The 20,346-nt window shown below is 73.5% G+C and overlaps 3 protein-coding genes across 3 annotated transcripts; 2 read left to right on the top strand and 1 right to left on the bottom strand.

The window, feature by feature from the left end:
• Positions 1–1,226: 1,226 nt before the first annotated feature.
• HPX (hemopexin) lies at positions 1,227–5,557 on the top strand. Its single transcript, XM_087758277.1, has 10 exons — positions 1,227–1,305; positions 1,535–1,605; positions 1,749–1,829; positions 2,769–2,923; positions 3,281–3,434; positions 3,672–3,884; positions 4,137–4,244; positions 4,494–4,624; positions 4,999–5,143; positions 5,223–5,557. Exons 1-10 carry the CDS (start codon positions 1,241–1,243, stop codon positions 5,447–5,449), a joined length of 1,350 nt encoding a protein of 449 aa, XP_087614403.1. The 5' UTR covers positions 1,227–1,240; the 3' UTR covers positions 5,450–5,557.
• Positions 5,558–8,668: 3,111 nt separating this feature from the next.
• Positions 8,669–15,905, top strand: APBB1 (amyloid beta precursor protein binding family B member 1). Its single transcript, XM_087758126.1, has 14 exons — positions 8,669–8,698; positions 8,972–9,696; positions 11,496–11,686; positions 11,766–11,822; positions 11,902–11,987; positions 12,155–12,191; positions 12,533–12,670; positions 12,751–12,878; positions 13,731–13,845; positions 14,278–14,362; positions 14,587–14,670; positions 14,801–14,916; positions 14,994–15,170; positions 15,247–15,905. Exons 2-14 carry the CDS (start codon positions 9,063–9,065, stop codon positions 15,412–15,414), a joined length of 2,016 nt encoding a protein of 671 aa, XP_087614252.1. The 5' UTR covers positions 8,669–8,698; positions 8,972–9,062; the 3' UTR covers positions 15,415–15,905.
• A 106-nt stretch (positions 15,906–16,011) lies between these two features.
• On the bottom strand, positions 16,012–19,911 carry SMPD1 (sphingomyelin phosphodiesterase 1). Its single transcript, XM_087758127.1, has 6 exons — positions 19,672–19,911; positions 17,975–18,738; positions 17,265–17,436; positions 17,104–17,180; positions 16,658–16,803; positions 16,012–16,570 (listed from the first exon to the last, which is right to left on the bottom strand). The coding sequence occupies exons 1-6, from the start codon at positions 19,882–19,884 to the stop codon at positions 16,161–16,163; spliced, it is 1,782 nt and encodes a 593-aa protein (XP_087614253.1). The 5' UTR covers positions 19,885–19,911; the 3' UTR covers positions 16,012–16,160.
• Positions 19,912–20,346: the final 435 nt, after the last annotated feature.

Genomic DNA, 20,346 nt, shown 5'->3' with positions numbered 1-20,346 from the left:
GGACCGGCCCCGATACTGAGCCCTGGGGACACCACTGGTGACCGAACTGGGGGCTGCGCACCCCATGTATGGCTGTGCCCCCTACCCCCGGGGCAGCACCCTGACCCCCAGCTGGTGTTGCCCGCTGCCCTGGGCACGGAGCCAGGCTGGCTGCCCGTCCCTGCCTGACCCTGCCCGTCACTGCCCGTCCCTGCCCGTCACTGCCCGTCCCTGCCCGCAGGGCTGGTGGCCAGAGCAAACAGGAGCAGTGGGGCCAAGGCCAGCACTGGGCTGGCGGGGGCCTGCTGGGAAGGGGCTGGGATGGCGCCAGGCCCTGCCCGCTGCACCCCTGGCCCCCAGGCACCCCGCTGGGGGGGACCCCCCTCCGCAGCCCCACCGCTTCAGGGGCTGAGCCCCACCAGGGTCTAAACTCCCCTCCCCAGCTCGGCCACGTTGGAGGCTGAACCCCCATGTCGGGGGCTGAGCCCTGTCAGGATCTGACCCCACTGGGGCTGGACCCTCGCCTTTGTCCATGCCCCCTTGGGGATGGATCCCAGTCCCCAGCCCTGCCATGTCGTCAGCTGAGCCCCATGAGAAGCTGAGCCCCATTGGAGCTGGACCCTCACCCCCATCCCTGCCGTGTTGGGGTCTGAGCCCCGCCAGGGGCTGAACCCCCCTCCCCAGACCCACCATGTCGGGGGCTGAGCGCTGTCGGGGGCTGAGCGCTGTCAGGGGCTGAGCCCCATGAGTCAGACCCTCACCCTCATCCCTGCCATGTTGGGGTCTGAACTCTGTCCCCAGCCCTGCTGTGTTCAGATCTGAGCCCCAGGAGGGTCTGGACCCCGCCCCGGTCCTGCCATGCCAGGGGCTGAGCCTCGCTGGGGGCTGAACCCCCATGTCGGGGGCTGAGCCCCGTTGGCGTCGGACCCTCACCCCAGTTCCTGCCACCTCAGGGTCTGACCCCTGTCCCCAGCCCCTCTGTGCCGGGGGCCGAGGCCTTGCTGTCCCCCCACGGGGTGTGAGCCCCGTCCCCCCGACCCCCGCCGCAGCTCCCTGTGCTGCCCCCGCCGGGCTGGGGGGCGATGGGGGGGGGTCCTGCCCCCCATGCGCTGCCCTGTCCCCGCGTCGTGTCCCCCCCTGCCCCCCCCGCCCCGACGAGGGTGCGCGGGGCGGGGCGAGTTGAGCAATGGGGCAGGGCAGTTGTGCAACAGCCCCTCCTGCCCCATATAGGGCCAGGGGCACCAGGAGCCCGAGCCGCACCATGGGGGTCCTGACAGCCGCCCTCTGCCTGGCCTGGGCCCTGGCCCTGGGGTGCGCCTACCCCCTGTGAGTGGGGTGGCGGGGGGCATGTGGGGCCCTGGGCAGGGGTGTGGGGCAGGGCGTTGGGGGGGGACGTGGAGCAGCTGGGGAGTGGGGCAAGGGGGGCATTGGGGCTGCGGAGGGCTGTATGGGGCAGGGGGATATGTGGGGCGGGGGAGGCGCGTGCTGATGTGGAGCACGTACAGGGCTGTTTGGGGGGGCTGCACCGCGAGCCCACGGTGCTGCCTGTCCCCAGGACCCACGGCAAACCGGAGGCAGCTGGAGGAGGTCACCCCCATGGGGCTGAGCCCCCCAGCAACGACACCGGTGAGAGCCCAGGGGATGGGGGAGGAGGGCAGAGTCGCGTGTGGGGCACAAGAGGGGTGTGGGGTGCGGCAGGTGCTGTGGGGCAGTGGGTGGGATGCGGGGGGTTTGTCTCGGGGGTCTGAGCCATCCTGACCCCTCCCCAGACCTGGCCGAGCTCTGTGCGGATGAGGGCGGCTTTGATGCCATCACACTCAGCGAGAATGGCACCATGCTCTTCTTCAGAGGTGGGGCTGGGGGCACAGGGACGGGGGCATGGGGCTGGGGGCACAGGGCTGGGGCACAGGGGCTGGGGGCACAGGGACGGGGGAATGGGGCTGGGGGCACAGGGCTGGGGGCAGAGGGATGGGGCACAGGGATGGGGCACAGGGCTGGGGCACAGGGATGGGGGCACAGGGACGGGGGCACAGGGCTGGGGCACAGGGGCTGGGGGCACAGGGATGGGGCACAGGGATGGGGCACAGGGGCTGGGGGCACAGGGCTGGGGGCACAGGGATGGGGGACAGGGCTGGGGGCACAGGGATGGGGGGACAGGGGTGGTGGGAGAGGGATGGGGCACAGGGACGGGGGCATAGGGCTGGGGGCACAGGGATGGGGCACAGGGGCTGGGGGCACAGGGCTGGGGGCACAGGGATGGGGCACAGGGGCTGGGGGCACAGGGCTGGGGGCACAGGGATGGGGACATGGGGCTTTGGAGGAAAATGGGGTCTGGGGGAAACGGTGGGAGACAGGGTCTGGCACGGGGGCGGGGGGAAATGGGATATGGGGGGGCAGGGGAATGAGTTTGTGGGGCTGGGGGAACTAGGGGGGGACATGGGTCCAGGAGGGGTGGGTCCGTGGGAAATGGGGGACGAGCCTGGCACTGGGAGGTTGGTGGGGGGCAATGGGATGGGGGGTGGGGTCTGGAGGAGATAGGAGGGAGTGGGGGGGAAGATGGGGTCCATGGGGGCAGATGGCAATGGGGAGCCTGGTGGGGGAAATGGGGTCTGGATGAACGTGGAGCGGGGTGGAGATGGGGCCCTGGGGGACAATGACGGGCGGTGGGGGGCGGTGGGGCAGGGGTGCTGTGGGGCACCCCGGGGCCGGGGGCTGCGGGAGCAGGGTGCAGGGCAGTGCTGTGGGCCCCCCCGCTGCCCGCCGTGGGGCTAGCTGCTGCCCCTGCCCAGGCGAGGAGGTCTGGGAGAGTTCCCGGAGGGGGACCCGGGTCCATGCCCGTCCCCTGGCCACGTCCTGGCCCGAGCTGGGGGGCCCTGTCGACGCGGCGCTGCGCCTGTACCGCCGGCAGCACCCCCAGGAGCACCAGAGCCTCTACCTCTTCCAGGCACGGCCGCGGGCGGCAGGCGGTGGGCGGGGGGCAGCAGGCGCGGGGCATCGAGTGGGGGGCAGCGGCAGCGGGTGGGGGTCCCGGGCTGGGCGGCCAGGCGGGCTGCTGGGGGCTGGGGGGCTCCCCCTCTGCCTGGACCCCCAGTGAGCCCGTGGGGCTGACGCGTGGGGCTGACGCATGGGGCGGGTTCTCGAGGCTGCCGGGAGGGACGGGCCCAGGGATCCTGGCCTGTGGGTTGGGTCTGGGGGTCCTGTCCTGGGGGGGCTCCTCTCCTGGGGGTCTCCCCCCCGGGTCTGGCCCCATGGGGGTCCCCGGAGCGGTGCCCGTGGGTCTCAGCCTGTGGGGTGCCTGCAGGGCGAGCAGGTCTGGGCCTATGCCAGGGGGCAGCTGCGTCCCGGCTTCCCACGGCGCGTGGCGGACGAGTTCCCGGGGGTCCCCGGGGGGGTGGACGCCGCTGTCGAGTGCCACCCCGAGGAGTGCGGAGGCGAGACCGTCCTCTTCTTCAAGGGTGAGTGGGGCCCGGGGTCGGGGCGGGGGGCAGGAGGGTGACAGCCAGGGGGGCTGCCGTGGGGTGCAGCAGGGCTGCCGTGGGGCAGGGAGGGAGCTGCAGCAGGGTGGTGCCGTGGGGTGGCAGCGGTCGGTGGGCGGAGGGGCTGCCGCGGGGCACGGAGGGGCTGTGGAGGGTGTGGGGCTCAGGTGCTGCCAGCCGTGCCAGCGGTGCCAGCGGTGCCGTTGCCGCGCGCAGGGGACACGGTGTACTCCTTTGACCTGGAGCTGCGGGTGACAAAGCCGCGCACGTGGCCGGGGCTGGGCCCCTGCGACGCTGCCCTGCGCTGGCTGGAGCGGTACTACTGCCTGCGGGGGACCCAGTTCCAGCGCTTCGACCCCCTCACGGGCGAGGTGCCCCCCGGGTACCCCCGTGACCTTCGAGACTACTTCATACCCTGCCCAGGCCGAGGTGAGCGCCCGGCCACCCCCCGGGGACCCACATCCACCCTGGGGACCCTCCTGGGGACCCACCGGGGGATCCTACCCTGGGGACTCCCTCCCACGGGGCCCGGGTGCCTGGGCACCCAGCCCCAGAGCGGCAGAGGGACCCCGGACCCCCGCCCCAGGCTGCCCTGGGGTTTGGCCCCTGCTGCCCGTCCCGTGCTGCCTGCCCCTGCCTGCAGCACCCTGGCCTCACTGCCAGTGCTGTCGCTGCCACCAGGGCACGGGCAGGGCAACGCCTCGTGGGGGGACGCTGGTGACCGCTGCAGCGAGATGCCCTTCCAGGCCCTCCTCTCCGACGACACCGGACGCATCTACGCCTTCCGCGGTGAGGGACGGCGGGGGGCTGGGGCTGGGGGACGCTGTGCCCGCGGCACCGCTGGGGGCTGCGGGCGGTCGTGACGATGGCAGCGCTGGGGGCCGTGGGGCTGTGGGGTGGAGGACTGTGGTCCCAGCCACTCCATAGGGCCACGGAGTGTGGAGCCGGCTGCGCTGTGGGGCTGTGGGGCGGGGGCTGTGGTTGTGGCTGTGCTGTGGGGCAGGGTCCGTGGGGCAGGGCCGCTGACGCAGCCTGTAGGGGGTCTGTCCTTCCGCCTGGACTCGCGGCGGGACGGGCACCACGCGTGGCCCCTGGGACAGACGTGGCCGGGGCTGGAGGGAGAGGTGGACGCCGCCTTCGCCTGGGACAGACGCACCTACCTGATACAGGTCTGACCCCGCGGGGCTGCCCCATCCCCTGTCCCTGTCCCCATCCCCTGCCCCTGTGGGTCCTTGACCCCAGCCCCAGTTCGCCGCCCCACCGGCCACTGGTGAGACCCCCCCCAGCCCTGCGCCTGAGACCGGGCAGCTCAGGCACCTCGAACCTGGCACCGGGGCTGCTGGGGGATGTCACCCCCCGGGACCAGGGCACCTCGGGGGCGCCAGCCCTCCCTGGGGCAGCCTGGGGACGCGGTGGTGCAGGACGCTGCAGTGCCCCCAGGGCTGCGCTGCCCTTGCCCCCAGCCCACCCTGTCCCTTCCCACCCCACGCCCGTCTCTGCCCACCCTTGCCCACCGGCGGCCCCCACCCTCCGCTCTCCCCAGGGCTCCCAGGTCTCCATCTTCCTCTCGGAGCAAGGCCACCGGCGGGTGCTGGGGTACCCGCGAGCGCTGCAGGAGGAGCTGGGGGTCCCCAGCGCCGACGCTGCCTTCACCTGCCCTGACTCCGCACACCTCTACCTCATCACAGGTGGGCAGCCGGCGCGCCGGGACCCTCCAGTGCTGGGGTCTCTGCCGGGGCGCAGGGCTGATGGGTGCTGTGCTGGCAGGGGACCGCGTTCGGCTGGTGGACCTGACACAGACGCCACGGCGCGCGGGCGAGCCGGTGCCTCTGCCCCACGACCACGTGGATGGCGCCATGTGCACCAACAACGGCGTCTTCCTCTTCCACGGCCCCAGCTACTACCAGTACCCCAGCGTGGCCCAGCTGCTGGGGGCCCAACAGCCTGCCCCCGCCCAGAGCATCGCCACCCACTTCTTCCACTGCCGCCAGTGACCGGGGCCGGTGCCACCGCCCGGGCCCCGGCGGCGCTGCCGGCAGCGGGACTCTGCTGACCCCAGCCTGCCTGTGCCTGGGACGCAATAAAAGCCAGGGAGACCCCGAGATCCCCCCTGCTCTGTCTGGGGGTGCTGGGGGGGTGGTGGGGCCGGTGCAGCTGGGTCGCAGTGGCCGCAGGGCGGCATGGTGCTGTCCCTGTCCCCGTCCCCATGCCTGTCCCCATGCCTGTGCCACCCCGGCCGGGTGCAGCAGGGACAGCAGGGCAGGACCCAGCGGGTGCAGGTGCCCAGGGCCTTGCGGGGGTGTCCTGGTAGGGGACACCAGGGGACGTGGTACCAGGAGGCAGTCCAAGGCTGTGCCAAGCTGTGCTGGGCTGTACTGGGCTGAACTGGGCTGAACTGGGCTGAACCATGCTGTGCTGTGCCGCACAGCACCGCCCGGTGCCAAGCCACACCATACCGTGCCGACTGAAACATGTCGTCCTGTAACGCGCCACAGTACAGCGTGCTGTGCTGTGCTGCACCCCACGGCACTGCGTCATGCCATGCTGTGCCATGCTGTACCGTACCATGCTGTGCTGTACTGTGCCCTGCCGCACCATCCCACACAGCACCCTGTCCTGTTGCTCTGTGCCACACCGTGCCATGCTGCACCGTACCATACCGTACCGACCCGCACCATCTGTGCTGTGCCATGTTGTGCCGCTCTGTGCTGTCCCGTCCTGCCTGGAGCCATGCTGGCGTGCTAGGCTGAGCCGTGCCACGCCACAGCCCTGTGCCGTGCCATGCCTTCCTGCCTGGCGCTGGGGAGGGCACCCCTGGGGCGCTGGCTCCAGCGCCGGGATCCCCAGTAGGAGCCAGGGACGCGCTGGGCAGAGCCCAGCCAAGGCCGTGAGATGCTGCGGGGGCTGGGGCGTCCCTGGGGCCGGGGGGGCCCGAGCTGGAGAGGAGCTGGCAGGGGGCTCCCATCCACAGGCACCAGCGCCAGCTGGAGCAGCTGCAGGAGGAGCCGGGCTCTCCCCGGTGGTGCCAGCACCAGGGCCATGGGCACCAACTGGCACACGGGGGGTTCCGCCGAGCACCAGGGGACCCTCGTCACCATGGGGGTGACACCAGCACAGGCTGCCTGGGGCGGTGGTGGGGTCGCCATCCTCAGGGGCTGGACATGGCCCTGGGCCACCGGCTCCGGGGGAGTGGGGCTGGACCAGAGGGACCCCATAGGTGCCGCCAGCATCACCGGGCGGTGACCGATGCTGCGGTTCCCTCCCAGCCCACCCTGCTCCTGCAGTGCCCCGCCATGCCGTGCTGTGCCGTACCAGTGCCCTGTGTGCGCCCCATGCCACGCCATGCCGTGCTGTGCCGTACCAGTGCCCTGTGTGACCCCCTGCCATGCTCTGCTGTGCCGTACCAGTGCCCTGTGTGCCACCCATGCCACGCCATGCCGTGCTGTGCCGTACCAGTGCCCTGTGTGCCCCCCCTGCCATGCTGTGCTGCGCCGTACCAGCACCCTGTGTGCCCCCCATGCCATGCTGTGCTGTGCCGTACCAGTGCCCCGTGTGCCATCCCGTGCTGTGCCGTACCAGCACCCTGTGTGCCCCCCGTGCTGTACCATGCTGTGCGTTGCCGTACCAGTGCCCCGTGTGCCATCCCGTGCTGTGCCATGCCACACCAGCGCCCTGTGTCCCCCCATGCCGTGCCGTACCAATCCCTTCTGTGCCCCACCGCTGCCCTGGGCTCTGCTCCACTGCCGGTGCTGTTCGGGGCCATGCTGCACACGTGTCCCATCCAGTGCCATGCTGTTCTGTGCCATTCTGTGCCATGCATCCCCACACCGTATGGTACACCGTGACGTACCGTGCACTACCGCCCAGCACCGTGTGTCCCTGCTTTGCACTGTCTGGCTCTGTGCTGCTCCACGCGTGCTGAGCCGTGCCGTGCTGCACCCTTCTGGGCCGTACCCTGCCCCTCGGTGCTGTGCCGTGCTACACTGTGCCGTACTGTGCTGTGCTCAGCTGTGCCATGCTGTACTGTGCCAGATGGGATGGTGCCGTGCCACGCCACGCTGTGCCGTGCTGTGCCATGCTGTGCCGTGCCATGCCACGCTGTGCCGTGCTGTGCCACGCTGTGCTGTGCCAGATGGGACGGTGCCATGCGGGGCTGTGCCAGGCTGCTCTGCACCATCAGGCGCTGCTCTGGGCTGCTCCCCACTGTCTGTGCCGTGCCATGCCGTGCCACGCCGTGCCACACCGTGTTGTGCCGTGCCACGCCGTGCTGTGCCGTGCTGTTAGGTACCACACCCTTCTGGGCCCTGCCGTGCTGCCCTGCTCTGCTGTGCTCCCTGCTGTCCCGTGCCGTGCCGTACCGTACTGTGCCATGCTGTGCCGTGCTGTGCTGTACTATGCCATACCGTGCCGTACCGTACTGTGCCATACCATGGTGTGCCATGCTGTGCCATACCATACCATACCATGCTGTGCCGTACCGTGCTGTGCCATACCATGCCATACTGTGCCATGCTGTACTGTACCATGCCATACCATGCCGTGCCGTGCTGTTCCATACCCACTGTACCATACCATACCGTGCTGTGCTGTGCCATACTGTACCGTACTGTGCTGTGCCATGCCACACCATACTGTACCGTGCCATACCATGCCATGCTGTGCTGCACCGTACCGTACTGTGCTGTACCATACCGTACCGTGCCATACTGTGCCATGCCGTGCCGTGCCGTACCGTGCCGTGCCATCCTGGGCTGTGCTGTGCCGTGCAGACAGATCCCTGCCGCTGCTGCTGTCAGTGCCGGTGCCGCTGTCACTGCTGGTACTGCTGTCACCGCTGGTACCAGTGCCGCTGTCAGTGCTGGTACTGGTGTTACTGGTGCTGTCAGTGCCAGTACCGGTGTCACTGCTGGTACCGGTGGCAGTGCCGGTCGGTGCCAATGTTGGTGCCGGTGTCACTGCAGGTGCCGATGTCACTGCTGGTACCAGTGCCGCTGTCAGTGCCAGTGCCGCTGTCACCGTCGGTACCGCTGTCACTGCCGGTACCGCTGTCACTGCCGGTACCGGTGCCACTGCTGGTGCCGGTGGCAGTGCCGGTCGGTGCCAGAGTCAGCGCAGCTGTCACTGCCGGTACCGGTGCCGGTACCGGTGCGGGTGGGGGTGGGGCGCTGTCCCCGCCCCGCCGGCGGAAGCGGAAGCGGAAGCGGAGCCCCCCCCCCCGCCCCCCGCCCGCGGAGCCGCCGCAGGTACCGGCGGGGCCGGGGCCGCTTCCCCGGGCCGGGGGGGTCTCTCGGTGCGGGGCGGCCGGGCCGGGGGCGCCGCGGGGGGCGGGGGGGGCCGGGGCCGGGCTCGGGCTTTGGGGGCGGCCGGGGGCGGGGGGCTGGAGCCGGGGGGGTCCCGCGGCGGGGGGCGGCGCGGGCGCGGGGTCCCCGGGGGGCTCCGGCCCGGGGGGCTCCGGCCGGGGGGGCTCCGGCCCGGGGGGGGCTCCGGCCGCGGCTGCCCGCTGCCCCCGCCCGCAGGCCCGATGGACGCGGAGGTGCCGGCGCCCCGCGGGCTGTAGGAGCCTCCCGCCGCCGCCGGGGCTCGTCCGGGGGGGCTCCCGGCCCGGCCATGTCGGGGTCCCTGAGCAAGCGGAGCGACCTGGCCAACGACAACAGCTGCCTGGGGCTGAGCCTGGGGCTGCGCGGCCCCCCCGCGCCCGGGCAGCCGCTGCGCCCCAAGGGCCGCCCCGGCTCCCCGCAGGGCCCCCCGCTCTATGGCGGCACGGAGCTGCGGGGCGGCGGGGGGCCGCCCGCCCCGGCCGGCGAGGAGCCGGCCAACGCCAAGTGGGTGAAGGACGGGCAGAACCAGCTGCGGCGGGCGGCCGAGCGGGACCAGAACCGCAACGAGCTGGGGCCCCCCCCCGAGGAGCTGGAGGTCTCGGCCCGCAACGCCCGCAACGCCCGCAACGCCGGCGGGGGGGCCCTGCCCCTGCTCATCGACCTGCGGGGCGCCGAGGAGGAGGAGGACGAGGAGGAGGAGGAGGAGGAGGAGGAGGAGGAGGAGGGCGACGGGGACTCGACGCCGGTGCAGAGCGACCCCATGACGGCCGAGTCGGAGCAGAGCGGGGAGCGGGCGCCCCGCGAGCACGGCCGCAGCGCCAGCCTGCTCTTCGGGGTGCGCAGCGGCACCGCCAGCGACGAGGACTCCAGCTGGGCCACGCTCAGCCAGGGCAGCCCCGCCGGCAGCTCGCCCGACGACGCAGGTGGGCACCCGCGGGCACCGGCCCCACCGCGGCCCCACGGCTGCCCCACGGTGACCCCTGACTGCCCCATGGCGGCCTGTGACTACCCCATGGCGGCCCCCGCCTGCCCCGTGGCTGTCCCTGCCTGCTCTGCCTGTACCACTGTGGCCCTTGCCTGCCCCGCAGCTGCTCCTGCCCGCCCTGTGCCTGCCCCTGTTTTCCCCATGGCGTCTCGTGACCGCCCCGGTGGTGGCCCCTGCCTGCCCCATGGCAGCCCCTGCCTGCTCTGCCTGCCCCACGGTTCTCCTGCCTGCCCTGTGACTGCCCCGATTCCCCCGCGGCTGCCCCATGGCTTCCCCTGACAACCATAGGTGGCCCCTGCCTGCCCCATGGCAGCCCCTGCCAGCTCTGCCTGCCCCATGGCAGCCCCTGCCAGCTCTGCCTGCCCCATGGCAGCCCCAGCTGTCCCCGCCTGCCCCCATCCCGCCATGCCCAGCCTGGTCCTGTCAGCCCCACGCCTTCCTCCCCCCGTCCCTGGCTGTGCGCCCACTGCCCCCAGCCCCCCCATCGCTGCCTGTGCTCCCCCCATCCCTGCTGGGTGCTGTTCCTGCCCCCCCAGCCCCTGCAGGCTCTGCGGCACCCCGCTGCGTGCCCCCCACCCATGTTGTGCCCTCCCTGGGCCGTCTCCCCTCCGCGCTCTTGCTGGTTGCACGGTCCCCGCTGTGCCCCATGGCGCCGGCCCTGCTGTGCTGGCACCCACCGCCCCTCTCTGGGGGTGCAGCCCCAACGTCCCCCCGGCCCCGCTGTGTGCCCCTGGTCCCCCTGTGCCCCCCGGCCCCGCTGTGTGCCCTGGTCCCCCTGTGCCCCCGACCCTGCTGTGTGCCCTGGTCCCCCTGTGCCCCCCGGCCCCGCTGTGTGCCCCCAGCCCCGCTGTGTGCCCTGGTCCCCCTGTGCCCCCCGGCCCCGCTGTGTGCCCCCAGCCCCGCTGTGTGCCCTGGTCCTCCTGTGCCCCCCGGCCCCGCTGTGTGCCCTGGCACCCCCGTGTGCCCCCGGCCCTGCTGTGTGCCCCTGGTCCCCCTGTGCCCCCCGGCCCCGCTGTGTGCCCTGGCACCCCCGTGTGCCCCTGGTCCCCCTGTGCCCCCCGGCCCCGCTGTGTGCCCTGGCACCCCCGTGTGCCCCCGGCGCTCTCCCTGCGTCCCCAGCCCCCCGTCCCCCCGCCCGCCGGTGTCACCCCCGCCCCGTGCCCCCCGGCCCCGCTCCGGCCGCCTGCTCCGCGCCGCCCCCGCCCCGCCCGGCCCCGCTGCCGCATCCCGCCGGCCCCGGCGCTGCCGTCAGCGGTTGCCGGGGCAACGCCCGGTCCGGCCCGGCCGCAGGTGAGCGCTGCCGCGGGGAGCGGGGCCGGGATGGGGCCGGGGCCGGGCCGGGACGGGGAGATGGGGAGCGGGGCCGGCGCCGGGCCGGGGCCCCGCGCCCGCCGCGGGGGGCTGGGGCTGGGGGCGCGCGGGGGGGGGGGGGGGTCAGGGCGGCGGCAGGGACCCGGCCGTGGCCCCGCCGCAGACGCGCCCGGGGGCTCGGTGGGGCCGTGTCCCGCCGGGCCCTGGGACCCCCGGCCCCGCGGGGCCTGGCTGGGGTCCCCCCTCCTCGCGGCGAGGCGGCACCCCCGCCTTACGGCAGCGGGGGGTCCCGGGCCCGGCCTGGCCGCGGGCCCCCGCCCTCCCGGCGATGGGGGGCCCAGAGCCCTCCCTGGGGGTCCCCGCCTCGCTGGGCTCCGCGGGGCCGTGCCCTGCGTGGGCCGCCCTGACCGGCCCCTGCTCCCCCAGATTCCTTCTGGACCCGCAACTCCTTCGAGACGGACTCGGACCTGCCTGCGGGATGGATGCGGGTGCAGGACACCTCGGGCACCTACTACTGGCACATCCCCACCGGCACCACGCAGTGGGAGCCCCCCTCGGGGCTGGCCCGCGGCTCGGCCCCCGGCTCCCCGGGCAGCACCCCCTCCGAGGAGCCGCCGGTGAGTGCGGCCCGGGGACCCCGGGGCCGTGGGGCTGCCCCCCGGCGCAGGCCCTGAGCCGCCCCTGCTCTCCCCGCAGCTCGCCTGGACGGGCTTCGCCCCGGCTGAGCGCTTCGGCGAGGGGGACTTCTGGAAGGTGAGAGGGGGCGGTGGGCAGCCGGGGGGGCAGCACCCCGCGGCGCCCGGCCCCTGCCAGCCCCCGCGTCCCTCCCCAGGACCCCGCGGCGGAGGAGGCGGATGAGGAGCCCGGAGCGCAGGATGCGGAGCCGCCGTCACCGGGCCTGGCCTCGCCGGGCATGGGGTGCGTGGGGCTGCGCCTGGGCCCCGCGGGGACATGGGACCCTGGGGACGGGCGGCGGGAGGGGGCGTGCGGGGCTGGAGCTGGGCCCTGAGCTGGGGGTGGGGGGCCGGGATCTCCCCGCCGGTGCCGGGGGGCAGCAGCCACTGACGGCCCCCTTGCTCTTGCAGCGCGGCCCTGGCCGAGGAGGACAAGCCGGGCTCCAAGGTAGGCCTGGGGTCCCGGGGCGGCGGGTACATGGCCCAGACCCCCCCCCACGCCGCAGAGCCCCCACCGACTCAGCTGGCCCCTTCCCTGCTGCTGCTGCTGCCCCTGCGGGGCCTGGGGGCTGCCCCACTGCCGGGGGGTGGCTGGGACCCCTGCCCCGGGGTTGTGCCCCAGCCCTGGCACCGCCATGGGAGGGGGCTCAGCCGGGTCCGGGGCGCGCGGTGCCCCCGCCGCGGGGTCTGTCCTGGACTGGGGCACGCAGGAGCGGGCGGCTGGCCGGGGTCCCCGCAGCGGGGCCGTGCCTGCCCCACGCCATGCCTGCCCCATGCCGTGCCCTGCAGCGCTTCGCCGTGCGCTCGCTGGGCTGGGTGGAGATGAGCGAGGATGAGCTGGCGCCGGGCAGGAGCAGCATCGCCGTCAACAACTGCATCCGCCAGCTCTCCCTGCACCAGCGCGGCCCCCCCGGCACCTGGGGCGAGGTGAGTGCCCCCGCGCCCCTGCCCCGCACGCCGGCTCCCAGCGTGGCCCCTGAGCCCCCCCTGACTCGGTCCCCCCCCAGGGCCGGGCGATGCTGTTGCTGCTGGAGAGCCAGACGCTGAAGCTGGTGGACCCACAGGATCAGGCCCTGCTGCACGCGCAGCCCGTGGCCAGCATCCGCGTCTGGGGCGTGGGGCGTGACAGCGGCAGGTGGGGGGCGTGGGGTCGGGGGGTCCGGGGACGTGCTGGGTGCCCGGGCATGCGGGTTGGGGGTGAGGGGGGATCCGCTGGGCGGGGGGCTGTATGGGACCCCATGGGGGCTGCGTGAGGTCCCACGGGTGCAGGATGGGGCCACGCGGGGAGCACCGCGCAGGCGGGCGCGGGCGCTACGCAGGGTCTGTGCGTGCAGGGGGTGGGCGCGGGGTGAGTCCCTGCACCTGCGGGTCCTGGCGATGGGGCTGTCTGGTGCCTGCCGGGATGCGCGGGGATCCGGGTGCCTGCAGGGCGCAGGGCTGAGGGGTCCCATGCACGTGGGGTGCAGGGGTGTGCAGGGATCGGGGCGCAGGCGGGGCATGGGGCTGCGGGGGTCCCGTGCTTGTGGGTTGTGGGGCTGGGCAGGATCTGGCTGCACACAAGGTGTGGGGCCCATGCATGTGGGTGCAGGAGGGTGCAGGGTTCGGGGTGCACGCAGGGCATGGGGCCGTGGGGTCCCGTGTACCCATGGTGCGGGGCCATGCGGGGTCCCGAGGCTGAGCCCCCACAGCGGTGCCCGGGTGGGGGGGTCTCATGGGTCAGGCATGGCCCCGTGCGGGTGTGGGGTGACCCATGTGGTGGGGATCATGGGGGATGCGCGCGCCCCGGCCCCACTAACTCCGCTCTTTGGCTCTCTCCTGCTGCGCTGACCGGGGACGCAGGGAGAGGTATGGCAGCCCAGTCCCGTGCCAGTCCTCCAAGTCCCATCCCTTGCTGGGCTGGTGGTGGAGGCACTCGGGGTGGGGCGGTGGGGAGCTCGGGGCGGCTGGGGTGGCCGGGGGGGGTCCTGAGTGCAGCCCCTCCCCGCAGGGACTTCGCCTATGTGGCCCGGGACCAGCTGACGCAGATGCTCAAGTGCCACGTCTTCCGCTGCGAGAGCCCCGCCAAGAACATTGCCACCAGCCTGCACGAGGTCTGCTCCCAGGTGAGCCCCCCGGGCCCCCTCGCCCCAGGTGAGCACCCCCGGGCCCCCTTTGGCCCCAGGTCAGCACCCCTGGGCCCCCAGCCCCAGGTGAGCCTCTCCACTGCCTCCAGCCCCAGCCTGCATGAGGTCTGCTCCCAAGTGACCCCCCCCCAGCCCCAGGTGAGCCCCCCATGGCCCCCCCCCCAGCCCCAGCCTGCACAAGGTCTGCTCCCAGGTGAGCCCCTCCAGACCCCCCCCGGCCCTAGGTGAGCGCCCCTCAGCCTCCCCCCCCAGCTCCGAGGTCTGTTCCCGGTGAGACCCTCCTCACCCTGCTGTCCCCAGGGAGCAGCCAGCTGGTGCGGTGCCTGGGGTGCCGTGGCCCTGCGTGGGGAGCAGGGGCTGGGGGCTGTGGCATGACGGCCGGGGGGGCCGGTGCCCCCGTGCTCTCCCCAGATCATGGCAGAGCGGCGAAGCGCCCGGGCGCTGGCTAATGGTCTCTCCGTGGACTCCTCCAGGCTGGTGGAGATCCCCTTCCAGGGTACGGCTCGGGGGGGAGACCTGGGGGAGCCTGGCGTGTCTGGGGGCTGTGTGTGCTGGGGGGGCACTGGGGGGGCAGGGACGGCTGTTGGGGGATAGCTGGGTGTTGGGTGATGGTTGGGGTGGGGGCTGGGTGTTGGGGTGCAGCGGTGGCGGGGGGCCGGGTGTGGGTGACGCGGTGCAGTGGTGTTGGTGTGGGGCTGACCCTGTCCTGTGCCACCGCAGTGGAGTTCCCGGCGCCCAAGAGCGAGGTGGTGCAGAAGTTCCCGGTGTGCTACCTGGGCTGCGTGCCCGTCGCCAAGCCCGTGGGTGAGCGCGGGGCTCGGGCCACGCTGGGCGGTGCTGGGGGCAGCCAGGGGCACTCACACCCCATAGGGCTGCCGTGGGCACACACCCCTGCCCCCCGCGGGGCGCCCCTGAGCCCCCTGCCCGTCCCCAGGCATGGACGTCATCAACGCGGCGCTGGAGGCGGCGCTGGCCACCGGCAGCAAGGAGCACTGGACCCCCATCGTGGTCAACGTGGCGCCCGCCACGCTCACCATCACCCATGAGCAGGTGGGTCCGGCCCCCCGTTGCTGTCCCCGTCCCGGCGGCGTGGCAGGGGCAGCGGTGACCCCGGCCATGTCCCGCAGACGGAGGTGGTGCTGTGCGAGTGCCGCGTGCGGTTCCTGTCCTTCATGGGGGTGGGCCGCGACGTGCGCTCCTTCGCCTTCATCATGGCCAGCGCCCCGGGCGCCTTCCGCTGCCACATGGTCTGGTGCGAGCCCAACGCCGCGGGGCTGAGCGAGGCGCTGCAGGCCGCCTGCATGGTGAGTGTCCCCCGCGGCCCCCTCCCCATCCCCGCGGCCCCCTCCCCGGCCCGGCCGCTGACCCCGCTCTCCCCAGCTGCGCTACCAGAAGTGCCTGGACGCCCGGCCCCAGGCCTCCAGCTCCTGCCTGCCCGCACCACCCGCCGACTCGGTGGCCCGCCGGGTGGGCTCCTCCGTCCGCAGGGGCGTGCAGACCCTGCTGGGCAGCCTGAAGCCCAAGCGCCTCGGGGCCCAGACGCCGTGAGCCAGGACAGGGGGAGTGACTGAGACCCCTTCCCCACCCGCCACCCCTGGGACGGGACGGGGGGACGGGATGGAGGGGGCAGCAGCGCTGGGGACGCGCAGGGCACCAGCGGGGGGCAAGCCCGCGCCGGGGGGCGTGCGTGTGTGTGTGCAAGCATCCCCACGCGTGGAGCTGCGTGCGAGGCGCCGCGGGACACGTGCCTGTGCTGGGGGTGCGCGCCGAGCGCGGTGCCCCGCCGTGGCTCTGCTCCCTCCGGCCGTGCTCCAGGGCGGCGGGTCGGGGGTCCTGCCCCACGCGCCGGGGCGAGCCCCCCGCCGCCCTGCGGGGATGATGGTGCCGGCGCGGCGGGGGCGCGGGGCCCACCCTGCCCTGATGCATGCGGTCTAACCTGCGGTGTGGGGCTCCCCGGGGCTGCCAGCTCTGGAGCTGCCACGCCTGCCGTAACAAAGATCTGTGTCGTACTAAATAATTAATAAACCCATTCCACCAGCCTGGCCTGGCCCCTCTCGCTGCGGCACCCGCCCGGAGGAGGATGAGGAGGAGCAGCAGGGCTGCGTGCCCTCCCGGCACATCCCGCAGGGCCTCGGGCAGGAGCCGCTGGGTCCATCACACCTTTATTGTGCCGCGGGCAGGGGCGGCAGCTGGTGGAAGCACCGGGAGCACCAGGACAGGCAGGGACCTGCCTCAGCCCTCGCCTGTCCACACCAGGCCCGGGCACCACCTGTGTCCCGGGACCCGATCCTGCCTCAGCAGAGCCGCCGCTGCTGCCAGAGCTCCTGGATGCGTGGGAAGGGCAGCGCCGGGCGCAGGGGCTGGCAGAGGCTGGGGTCGGCGGAGCGGCCGGTGCGCAGGGCGCAGAGCAGTGCCGCCTTGCAGGCGGCCAGGCAGGGCTCGCGGGGCGGGTGGCCCTTGTGGAAGAGGAACCAGAAGCGCTGGAAGAGGCGCTCGTCGTCCTGGAAGCGGCGGATGAGCTGGTCCCAGTCGGTGGGGAAGGCGCTGGGCAGCCCGTAGGCGTCGCGGGCGCGGTAGAGGCGCTGCCAGCGTGGCTCTGCCCCCGGCGCGTTGGCCTCGGTGAGGTTGAGGATGAAGGTCTCGTGGTCCAGCACGGCGTGGGAGCTGCCGGGGTAGGCACCATCCACCTCGTACACGCGGTAGCCTGCGGGCAGGGCAGGCTGGGTCAGGGCGGGCAGCAGCACCGCGGCCGGAGGGGTGGGCTGCGCTGGGGCGGGGGCTCAGGGCGCACCAGGGTTGAGGTTGATGTAGGTGGTGACGCTGGGGGCCACGAAGGCGACAGAGACGGGGCGCGTCAGCGTCTCCTCGTCGTAAAACATCTCAAACTCGTCCACGTGCGTGTGCCCGAAGAACTGAGCTGCGATGGTGCCCTCAAACCTGTGCCGGGCCGGGGGGGTGAGGGCTGCCGGCGCCCAGACCTCCACCCCGGCCCCACCGCACTGCCTGGCAGCCGGCACGGCGCAGCCGGTCCCGTGACCCGGACTCCCCCGTTACGCTGGGCGCAGCTGATGCCGCGTGTCCAGGCCGTGCCTGTCGGCGCTGGCTCCGGCACGGCCCTGCCTGGCACAGGCAGCTTTGGGCTCCTGACCGCGGACACGCCGGCACGGCACTGTCCCCCCCCGTCCCCTCCCATGCCGCTGCTGCTGCCGTTGCCGGGCAGGGGTCCGCGGGGCTGACCTGCTGACGATGCGGTAGTAGTTCCAGCTCCAGCTGCGCAGGCAGTGGGCCGGGGGGATGTGCCCGATGATGTGCACCTAGGAGGCAGTGGAGGACGGGGGGGCTGAGGGGTGCCCGGGACCCCCCGTCTGCAGGGCCGGTACCCCCCCCCCCGCCCTCACCTTCTCCCCCGCCTGCTCGGCGGCCGCCAGGACCCCCACCAGCCACTGCAGCTGCCCCGCGGGGTCGGTGGAGTTGATGAGGAGCCAGAAATTGGCCTGGGAGCAGAAATTCATGTTGAGGGAGACGAGGCGCAGCCCAGGCCAGACCTGCACCGTGTAGAAACCGGCGGCCCTGCGGGGACGGGGGGGTGAGCACTGCCTGCCCCTGCCCCATGCCGCACGTCCCCGTGCCCACCCTGGGCCCCCCAGCTCCCTGCCCACCCTGGCACTCCCCTCCCCTCTGCCTGCCCACAGCCCCCAGCACCCCCGGAGCCCAGAGCCCTCCCGTCCCTGCCTGCCCGAAGTACCCCACACCTACCAGCCATGAGCTCTCCCACCTCCCAGTACGGAGCCCCCCGCCTCGCCCCTGCTAGCCTGAGGCACCTGCACCCTCCTGGCCCCAAGCCCCCCCCCCAGCCCCTGCTAGGCTGGGGCTCCCCTTGCCCCCCCAGTATGGAGACTACTCTGTGCCCTCCCAGCCCTGACCCCCTCCCAAGTCCCCCCAGCCCAAAGCCCCCAGCTCTGAGCCCCCCTCGCCCTTGCTAGCCCAGCCCCCCCAGTATGGAGACCACTCTGTGCCCTCCCAGACCTGAGCCCCCCTGAGCCTCTGCTAGCCCAGAGCCCCCCAGCCCGGAGCCCCCTGCCCAGCCCCTGCCAACAGCCGCCCCCACCGGAGGGTCTGCAGCGCTGGGGGAGGCAGCCAGTCCTGCCAGGCCTCGGCCATGGCGTCGTACAGCCAGGCGGAGGACTGGTTGCCCCGCACGTATGGCGGGGGAAAGGCATTGACGGGAGTGGCCTCGTGGTTGCCCACGGCCGGGTAGACGGGCAGGGAGCCCAGGTGCCGGCGCAGCAGCCCGGTGACGGTGCGCAGGGCCAGCAGCTGGTCCTGGCGGCTCTGCTGCCAGACGTCATGTGCCGGGATGTCGCCCGTCCAGTACGCGGCGGCGAAGGGGGCCGTGCTGGGGAGCCGGGCCAGCAGCGCCTCAATGGTGTGCAGCGGCAGGTCGCACTTGCCATACTCGCCCCAGAAGCCGGCGCCGCCGGGGCCGGGGCGGGCAGCACCGCGGCAGCAGAGCGGGTCAGGGCAGGCGGCCTCGCTGCCTGGCGTGTAGTGGCGATCCCAGTGCAGGTCGGTGAGGAAGAGGAGGCGGGCGGTGGGGGCGCCGGGTGGCGGGGGTGCCGGGGGCCGCACCGGTGGCTTGGGGGTGGTGGGCAGGGAGACGTTCCAGGCGCTGAAGATGTCCCAGTGGCCACAGCGCCGGCCCAGCAGCAGCCCGCAGGCCTCGCTGGGCCGGAGCACGGAGCGGGCCCAGGCCGACACCACGTCTTCCTGGAAGAGCTGCACAGCTTGCCGGCAGACCTCGGGGCGCGCCAGCCGCAGGTCCTGGCACAGCCGGGCCGCCACGCGCCCCACACGCGCCACGTTGGGCTCCATCTGCGGGACAGGGACCGGCTGGGCTGCTGCCCCTCGCCCCCGGCCGCCCCTCGCCCCCGGCCGCCCCCACCACCCCTCGCCCCCGGCCGCCCAGACCCACTGGGCTCAGAGCCCCGGGGCCGGGGCACCCACACCCACCCAGTCCCCTCCACCCACCCCATGCCCGGGCCCCAGTCTGGTTCCCCTTTCAGGGAAGGAAGGGGGAGGTCCCCGGGGCCCGTCGCAGCCGCACCCCCGCCTGTCCCTGTCCCTCAGCACGGAGCTGCTGGCCTGTCCCGGCCCATCCCGGCCCATCCCTGTCCTGGTCCCGTGCCTGTCACAAGCCACGACGTGCCCCAGCCTGCCCCAGCCCCGGGCCCGTCACGAGGTCCTGGCCCGGCCCCATCCCACCTCCTGTCTCCAGCCTGGCCCTGTCCTGTCCTGTCCCCATCTCCAGCCTGTCCCTGTCCCGTTCTGGCCCCGTCCCTGTCCCTGTCCTGTCCCAGCACCGTCCTGACCTGTCCCATCCCCATCTCCAGCCCGTCCCTGTCCTGTCTTGTCCCTGTCCTGTCCCCGTCTCCAGCCCTTCCCCTCCTGTCCCTGTCCCCATCTCCAGCCTGTCCTTGTCCTGTCCCTGTCCTGTCCTGTCTTGTCCCTGTCCCATCCCCATCTCCAGCCCGTCCCTGTCCTATCCCTGTCCCTGTCCGGTCCTGTCCCTGTCCTGTCCCCATCCCTGCCCTGTCTCCGTCCCTGTCCCCATCTCCAGCCCTTTCCCTCCCGTCCCTGTCCCCATGTCCAGCCCGTCCCTGTCCTGTCCCTGCCCTGTCCCCATCCCTGTCCCGTCCCCGTCTCCAGCCCGTCCCCTCCTGTCCCCGTCGTCCCCTGAACCCGTTCCTGTCCCGGACCACGCTGGCCCCGCTCTGCCCGCCCCGTCCCGTCCCGTCCCGTCCCCACCTGCAGCGCCAGGCCCAGCGCCCCGAAGAGCAGCCGGCAGGCCGGGCACGACACGTTCCGCCAGCCCCAGTGCGGGGCCACCGCCAGGAACGGCTCCGCCCCGGCAGGGGGCGACCCCGCCGACAGCGACAGCGACAGCGACAGCGACAGCGACAGCAAAAGCGCGAGCGGCAGCGGCAGGGCCGGACCGGCGCCCCGAACCCGCGCCGCCATGGCGGAACGAGGCCTCCGCCGCCGGGCGGGGCGGGGCGGGGCGGGGCGGGGCCGGGGGGGCCGACAGCGGGGGGCGGGACCGGGGGCGGGGGGAGGCGGTGGCGCCTTTAAATGGCGCCAGGGGCAGGGTGGGAGATGGAGTCCGCGAGGGGCATTGAGGGAGATGGGGTCCCTGTGGGCACTGTGGGAGATGGGGTCCCTGTGGGCTCTGTGGGAGATGGAGTCCTGTGGGCTCTGTGGGAGATGGGGTCCCTGTGGGCTCTGTGGGAGATGGGGTCCCTGTGGGCACTGTGGGAGATGGGGTCCCTGTGGGCACTGTGGGAGATGGGGTCCCTGTGGGCTCTGTGGGAGATGGGGTCCCTGTGGGCACTGTGGGAGACGGGGTCCTGTGGGAGATGGGGTCCCTTTGGGCACTGTGGGAGATGGGGTCCCTGTGGGCACTGTGGGAGATGGGGTCCCTGT

This window comes from Nipponia nippon, unplaced genomic scaffold, assembly GCF_047370975.1.
Source record: "Nipponia nippon isolate SJK-2023a ecotype South Korea unplaced genomic scaffold, ASM4737097v1 scaffold_2, whole genome shotgun sequence".
In the NCBI taxonomy this organism is placed as follows: Eukaryota; Metazoa; Chordata; class Aves; order Pelecaniformes; family Threskiornithidae; genus Nipponia; species Nipponia nippon.
Note: the sequence above shows the minus strand (reverse complement) of the source record. Positions and strands in the feature narration are given on the sequence as shown.